At 50.5% G+C, this 8,018-nt stretch overlaps 1 protein-coding gene and 1 pseudogene across 1 annotated transcript in view; one reads left to right on the top strand and one right to left on the bottom strand.

Moving 5' to 3' along the window:
* The window catches only part of MDN1 (MDN1, midasin homolog (yeast)), a 199,369-nt gene extending 193,081 nt beyond the window's left edge, over nucleotides 1-6,288 (bottom strand). The window contains exon 1 of the mRNA XM_011984463.1: nucleotides 6,000-6,288. Within this exon, the coding sequence (XP_011839853.1) occupies nucleotides 6,000-6,101 (102 nt within the window). The 5' untranslated portion in view covers nucleotides 6,102-6,288. The remainder of the gene's footprint in view (nucleotides 1-5,999) is intronic.
* LOC105542781 lies at nucleotides 1,372-2,122 on the top strand (annotated as a pseudogene).
* Nucleotides 6,289-8,018: the final 1,730 nt, after the last annotated feature.

The following is an 8,018-nucleotide window of genomic DNA, read 5'->3' as shown; positions in this document are numbered from 1 at the left end:
GGAGGATCACATGAGGTCAGGAGTTCGAAAACAGCCTGGCCAACATGGCAAAACCCCATCTCTACTAAAAATACAAAAAATTAGCCGGACATGGTGCCAGGTGCCTGTAATCCCAGCTACTTGGGAGGCTGAGGCAGAAGAATTGCTTGAACCCAGGAGGCGGAGGTTGAAGTGAGCCAAGATCACACCATGGCACTCCAGCCTGGGTGACAGAGCAAGACTCTGTCTCAAAAAAAAAAAAAAAAGGACATTAGCCAGGCATGGTATTGTGCACCTGTTGTCCCAGCTACTCAGAAGGCTGAGGTGAGAAGACCATTTGAGCCCAGGAGGTCAAGGCTAAAGTGAGCTATGATTGCATCACCGTACTCTAGCCCGGGCCATAAAGGAAGACCCTGTCTCGGACAGGGGAAGCATTAAAGCATCACCACTGTCATCATTTGCTTAAAACATTGAAAGTTAAAGGTATGTTCTGCCAAAAATAAGTAAGTATGCCTGTAATCCCAGCATTTTGGGTGGCCAAGGTGAGAGGACTGCTTGAGCCTAGGAGTTTGAGAACAGCCTGGGCAACACCGCAAGACTTTGTTTCTACCTAAGATTAAAAAAAAAAAAATTAGCCAGACGCAGTGGCATGCTTATAGTTCCAGCTACTGGAGGGGATGGGGAAGGTCCTGAAGTAAGATGATCAGTTGAACCTAGGATGTCAAGGCCACTGCTCTCCAGACCCTGTCTTAAAAAATAAAAAAGAAAGTGTAAACCAAATATAAAATTATAAGCCCCCAACCAACTGAATGAAGGTGAATCCTTCTCCTCTCAGCCAAGAGCGTTCTAAAGTAAACCTGAAACACTAGTTCACACCACGCTGGGAATGGTCGGTCAGACACGCCTCATAATACTCTCTTCCTTTTGGAATTCTGGCACAGGTGACCAGCATTAACATTAAAACCGAGACCTTAGGACTGACAAAACAGACTTGTAGCAATTAAGATACCAATATGACAGAGAGCAAACCCTGAAAGAAGTATTTCAGGAGTATTTCAATTCCCCCTCCTTTTTTGCGGGGGGAGGGTAGAGACAGAGTCTCTCTGCTATGTTGCCCAAGCTGCTCTCAAACTCCTGGGTTCAAACAATTCTCCTTCCTCAACCTCCAACAGTGCTGTGATAACAGGCATGAGCCACCATGTCTGGCCCAAAATATACAGCTTTGACATATTTTGAAATGGCCCTGAAAAGCTGTCTCTTTAAGTCTTACACGAAACATTTAACATTTACAGTACTCGGCTTCAGGCAGACATTGGGAGTGTTGAGGTCTAGTGGGCAGAGAAGACTCTTAGCCAGACAGATGGCTTCTCGTGGCAGGATGCAAGGGCCTCCATGCGCTGGAGAGCTCTCCAGCACCAGGGGCAGCTGCTGGCCGGCAAGGAGCTGCAGCCTATGGCCAGTCATCAGGAGATCTCCGCCAGGGCCCTGGGTTCTCTGTGCAGACAGTTCCAAAGGAAGCTGTCCCGAAGAGCTGTCAACCTCAACCTCCGGGCAGGCACGTCCTGGAAACCCCTAGAAACCAGAGTCGGGGCAGCAAGAGACTCCAGGCTGCAGCTCGCTCAGCTAAGAGCACCCAGCCATGTCACAGAGAATCCAGAAGTCCTGCCAAAGTAGCACCAAGTGGCTGGTGGAGACCCAGGTGAAGGCCAGGAGGAGGAAAAAAAGGTTAAAAAAGGGAGGGCAGTGGCTCCCAACTTGCAGCCTGAGCCAGAAGAGTATTCGGCTGTCCAGAGCTGCCCCTGGCTACTCAGCCACAGACCCCCCGTGCATCACCACCTCTCTACCTGGACAGGCTCACGTGCCCACCCTCTACGGCAGTGGAAGCAGGAGGCTGCCTTCCAGAGCTCCTGCTCCTCGACAGAGCTCCTCTGCTCTCCTAGCGAGTATGATAGTGACCTAGAGGCTATGGGGGGCAGGAATTCGGCATCTCCAGAAGCTGTCCCAAGAGCTGGATGAAGCCATTATGGCGGAAGAGAGTGGTGAAATGACACTCTCATTCATGATTGAGGAAGTGCCCTGCAGGAAACAAGCCCTGTCTGACCACCGAAGCTTCATACCCAAGAATGTCTGTGCTTCCCCATGAGCTTCCTGGTGGAAGCTCCCAGGAGTCATCAGTACCCCTGGGCTGCTGCTAAAAAAGACCTGAGTAGCAAGGGGCCCAGAGCCCCCCTGTTGCAGCCACATCTGGACCCATCAGTGACTGCCTGCCACAGCCTGAGAGTGTCTTGGGGAGACCTTGCAGAGGTGGGGAGTCCCCCAAGGGGACTCTTGGGCTTAGAAATTCATCGTATACTTGACCTTGAGCCTGGTATTTGCTTCATCTACAATGTGAAGAGCCGGCATCAGATGTTTGAGAGCTCTGAACTGTGTACCCATGTACTTGGTTTTTGGAGAGTCATCCACAAAGTTATTCGCCCACTGTGTTTCCGGTGCCAAGGCACTTGGGAACACCACTCTCAGCCCTGCTTTCCCTACCAGGGCTCTGGAGGAAGGCACAGGAGATAGTTCCAGGCTTAAACTCTGGGCTCACAGGTACCTATTTATATGCTCAAGGCAGAGCACTGTGGGTGTGCCAGGAGGGGTAGCCCCGTTCAAGAGCAATTCCTGCCCTTTGTAAATTATTTAAGAAACCTGCTTTGTCATTTTATTAGAAAGAAACCAGAGAGCATTGCTTTCTTATAATAAAAACTAGATAACACTGCTTTCTCATAATAAAGACTGTTTTGTGGCTGGGCACAGTGGCTAACGCCCGTAATCCCAGCACTTTGGGAGGCCAAGGCGGGTGGATCATCTGAGGTCAGGAGTTCAAGACCAGCCTGGCTAACATGGTGAAACCCCGCCTCTACTAAAAATACAAAAATTAGTCAGGTGCAGTGGCAGGCACCTGTAATCCCAGCTACTCGGGAGGCTGAGGCAGGAGAACTGCTTAAACCTAGGAGGCAGAGGTTGCAGTGAGTAGCGATTGCGTCACTACAGTCCAGCCTAGGTGTCAGAGCAAGACTCCGTCTCCATCTAGGGCTAGGGGGGAAGGAGACTACATTTCGGGGAAAAAAAAAAAAACATTTACAGCCTAGGCTTATAATCCCAGCACTTTGGGAGGCTGAGGTAGGTGGATCACTTGAGCCCAGGAGTTCCAGACCAGCCTGGACAACAGAGTAAGATCCTATCACTTTAAAAAATAATAATAAAAAAATTTTAAAAGAAACATTTGCAATCTATTCTCTCTGAAACCTGTTACCTGGAGGCTTCATTTGCATAATATGAACCTTGGTCTCCACACCTCTATCTCCCCGCCCCCGCCGCAGATAGTCTCACTCTGTCGCCCAAGCTGGAGTACAGTGATGCAATCTGGGCTCACTGCAAGCTCCGCCTCCCAGGTTCCCGCCATTCTCCTGCCTCAGCCGCCAGAGTAGCTGGGACTACAGGCACCCACCACCACGACCGGCTAATTTTTTATATTTTTAGTAGAGACAGGGTTTCACCATGTTAGCCAGGATGATCTCGATCTCCTGACCTTGTGACCCACCTGCCTCGGTCTTCCAAAGTGCTGGGATTACAGGTGTGAGCCACTGCGCCTGACCTCCACACCCCTACCTTAACCCAGACACTCCATTCTATTGATTCCAGGGATTTAAATAAACTCTCAACCAATTGCCAGTCAGCAAATCTTTGAATCCACCTGTGACTTGGAAGACCGCCCCTCTCACCCTTCGAGTTGTCCCAGCTTTCCAGACCAAACCAATGTACGTCTTACATGTACTAATTGATGTCTTAGGTCTCCCTAAAATGTATAAAACCAAGCGGTAGCCCGATCACCTTGGGCGTATGTTCTCGGGATCTCCTGGGGCTGCGTCATGAGCCATGGTCACTCACACTTAGCTCAGAATAAATCTCTTAAAATATTTTAGAGTTTGACACTTTCCATCGACAAAAGTATCACAGTTTGTGAGTACATTAATCTGTTCAATAAACATTTACTGCCTACTGCATATCAGACACTGTATTGGACACTACAGCTACACAGTCCCCTTCTCTGGACATACTCTCAATCAACTACTGATAATCAGTTAGTTGAAACAAAGGTTAAGAGGAAGAGGAAAGGGTAAAGTCAGAAAAGTCTTCCTGGGGAAAACCATTTCAAAAGCAGTCTTCCAGAACAAACAAGTTAACTGAGCAGGGCACAGAAGAGAGATGCAGCCTTCTAAGGAAAGGAAATGCAAAGTCAATGAGGCAAGTAATGGCAAGGAATGACCGAGACAATAAATAACAACAGAAGTTAACAATGGGAGGTGACTCCAGTCAACAACAGTAGAGGGTAACAACCTGCAGTCACTGCAGGCAGCTTAGTGTTGCTGAAATAGCAAGCCCTGAGCAGAGACTGAACAACCAGGCTGGGGCAGGATTTCTTTCTCAATTTTGCACCACTGCCATTTACCATGGATAATTCTGTTGTAGGGAGTTGTCCCATACATAACAGAATGCTTGGCGGCATCCCTGGCCTTGATGCACTAGATGCTAGTAGCGCCCCCATAATGAACAGTTGTGATAACCATAAAGGTCTCCAGATTTGTCCCTGGGAGCAAAATTGGCCCCACTCCCCAGAATAATTGGGCTGGAGATACATCAAAAAAATACTTCAGGGAAGGGCACCGCGGCTCGCGCCTGTAATCCCAGCACTTTGGGAGGCTGAGGCGGGTGGATCATCTGAGGTCAGGAGTTTGAGACCAGCCTGACCCACACAGTAAAACCCTATCTCTACTAAAAATGCAAAATATTAGCCAGGCATGGTGGCGCACGCTTGTAATCTCAGCTGCTCGGGAGGCTGCGACAGAAGAATCGCTTGAACCCGGGAGGTGGAGGTTGCAGTGAGCTGAGATGGTGGGCCATTGCACTCCAGTCAGGACGACAGAGCGGGACTCTGTCTCCAAAAAAAAAAAAAAAAAAAATTAATTAGCTACACCTGGGACCCAAGTACCTGGGCCCACACACACCTGTTCTGTGGCTCACGCCTGTAATCCCAGCACTTTGGGAGGCCGAGGCGGGCGGATCACGTGGTCAAAAGATCGAGACCACCCTGGCCAACATGGTGAAACCCTGTCTCTACCGAAAATACAAAAATTAGCTGGGCGTGGTAGCGTGCGCCTGTAATCCCAGCTACTCTGGAGGCTGAGGCAGGAGAATCGCTTGAACCCGGGGGGCGGAGGGTGCAGTAAGCCGAGATCGCGCCACTGCACTCCAGCCTGGCAACAGAGCGAGACGCTGTCTCAAAAAAAAAAAAAAAAGAAAAAAAAGTGTTCAACTCAGGTAGGAGTCAATGAGAAGGTTCTTAAAAGACCGAAGACCCATTTCCCAGAAACCTCTAGTTAACCTCATAATTCGTACAGTTACAGTTAGTATTCGCTGTCTTGGTTTGTCCTTCAGCTGTTTTAAGTGTTTACGAACTGTCTCCAAAAATAGATGCAAATTTCCCTTATGGCAGACATCGTAACGAATTTATCCACTTTCTCACAGCGCCACACCGTTCCTTACGCACAGCAGGAATGCAATCAGTATTTGTCAGTGGTTCACCCAAACTAACAGGAGTGGCTGGACTACGCACACTTAGGTAATACGTACACTTGTCAAAACGGCAGAAACGCAACCTCTATTTCAGAAAAACAAACCACATTCCTTTCGGAAGGCCACCTCGGCCACAAGCAGCCAAAGCGCATGCACAGGGGTGAGAGACGATGGGAAGAGTACTGGAAGGCTCTTCCAGATAAAAACAAGACTCCTTCCAATCGCCTCAAACACGCTCGGAAACCTCCACGACCTGCGCCAGCCCAGAGGTGGGAGCCAGCTTGACCGGAGGCCGCATCACTCTCCCCTTAAAGCGGCGAGTCTCGGCAGGGGAGCGCAGGAAGCTTACTAGCGGGGCGACCCAGTCGGTCCGGCGCTTTCCCTCTCCCTTCACGTCTTACCTGCTTGGCCAAGAACCTGCCCAACTCACTGCGGCTCTTCTCGTTCTTGGCTGCGATTAACCGCAGCGGCGCGGCTGCCACCTCCAGCACGAAGTGCTCCATGACCCACGGCCCTCACCCGGAGCGGCCACCTGCGCTCCCTACTTCGCGGCCAGCGTCCCCAAGCCGCCGAGGTCCCAGCGCCCGAGCAGCCACCAATTACGCCCCCAGGAAACGCGTCCTCCGCTCCAGCGCGGACACCGGGAAAGCTGCACCACACGTGGGTGAGCACACGGCGTTTGACGTCATCAGCTCGGGACGGCTACGCGGCGTCCTCCCCGCCTCGGCCTCTCAGCGGCGGAAACGCCGGTCTTCGCTGTCCCGCCTTTTCCGGGAGGGAAATGGAAGCAAAAATCTAGTCGGTTTGGATGCATGAGTGATGGGGGCTCGCGAACTCAGCACGTGGCGGGACAGAGAGAAGAGTGCGTTAGGCCCGGGAGGAAAGAGAGGGGGCGTGTGATTCTCAGCCCACCGTGCCTTCCTTCTGCCTGCACACACGGAAAGATCAGATGTGAGAGAAATGCTGATTCTCAGCCGGGCGCGGTGGCGCATGTCTTTATCCCAGCACTTTGGGAGGCCGAGGCGGGCAGATCATTTGAGGTTAGCAGTTCGAGACCAGCCTGGGCAACATGGGGAAACCCCCTTCTCTACTAAAAATACAAAAATTAGCCGGCCGTGGTGGCGCGCGCCTGTAGTCCCAGCTACTCGGGAGGCTGAGGCAGGAGAATCGCTTGAACCCGGGAGGCGGAGGTTACAGTAAGCCGAGATCGTGCAACTGCACTCCAGCCGCGCGACAGAGCAGACTTTTCTGTCCCGAAAAAAGAAAAGAAAAGCTGATTCTACCCTTCTTAGCGGTGGCAGTTACCCCGTGCATAGGTAGGGGACAGCAGTAACCGTAGTTCTTGCCTCCTCAGAAGAATTCCACGAAGGGCATGAGGCAGAATGAGAGACCTAGGCAAGTTTCAGAGTAGAAGTAAAAGTTTGTCAAAAAGCTTTAGAACAGGACGGAAAGAAAAGGAGGAAAGTACAACTTGGAAGACGGCCAAGCAGGCGCCTTGAGAAACCAAGTGCGCAGCTTGACCTCTTGACTTGAGGTTTTATATGTTGGCATACTTTCGGGAACTTGCACTGCTTCTCCCGACTCCTGAGATCTTATTGGGAAGCTACTGATCAGTTTCAGGTGTTTTCTATTAGGAGACTGCCTTTCGCTGGCGCCGGTGAACGTTAGAGAAACAGTTAAGAACCGCCTGACCATCATTTGATTGTCGCCCAGTAGTCCTGGTGTATGTGGGGTGGGGAGCGCTCTGCTGCTCTGCTCATACCTAACTAGTTAACATTCTGCCCCAGCAATTCCCCTTGTAGGACTCTAGCCTACGGAAATCCTCACATAAGTGTGACAAAGATACCCCTTGCAGATTTCTTAATACAGATATTGGAAGAAAATGTTCAATTGGGAATATTAAACTATGGGGTCTAAGTTATAGAATATTCTGGAAGTCATAAAAAAATAGCGTCCATAACATTAAAAGTGCACTTGTGGGCTGGGCGCAGTGTCTCATGCCTGTAATCACAGCACTAGGCGAGGCAGGCAGATCACAAGATACGGAGTTGGAGATCAGCCTGACCAACATGGTGAAACCCCATCTCTACTAAAAACACGAAAATTAGGGCTGGGTGCCTTGGCTCATGCCTGTAATCCCAGTACTTTGGGAGGCCAAGGCAGGCAGATCACCTGAGATTAGTAGTTCTCTCGAACCAACCTGACCAACATGGAGAAACCTGTCTCTACTAAAAATAGAAAATTAGCCGGGTGTGGTGGTGCATGCCTGTAATCCCAGCTACTCGGGAGGCTGAAGCAGGAGAATCACTTGAACTCGGGAGGCGGAGGTTATGGTGAGCCGAGATGGTGTCATTACATTCCAGCCTAGGCAACAGGAGCAAAAGGCCACCTTAAAAAAAAAAAAAGGTGGGGGGTGGCCA

This window comes from Mandrillus leucophaeus, unplaced genomic scaffold, assembly GCF_000951045.1.
Source record: "Mandrillus leucophaeus isolate KB7577 unplaced genomic scaffold, Mleu.le_1.0 Scaffold268, whole genome shotgun sequence".
Taxonomy (NCBI): domain Eukaryota; kingdom Metazoa; phylum Chordata; class Mammalia; order Primates; family Cercopithecidae; genus Mandrillus; species Mandrillus leucophaeus.
The sequence above is the reverse complement of the archived record's forward strand: the minus strand, read 5'-3'. Positions and strand labels throughout refer to the sequence as shown.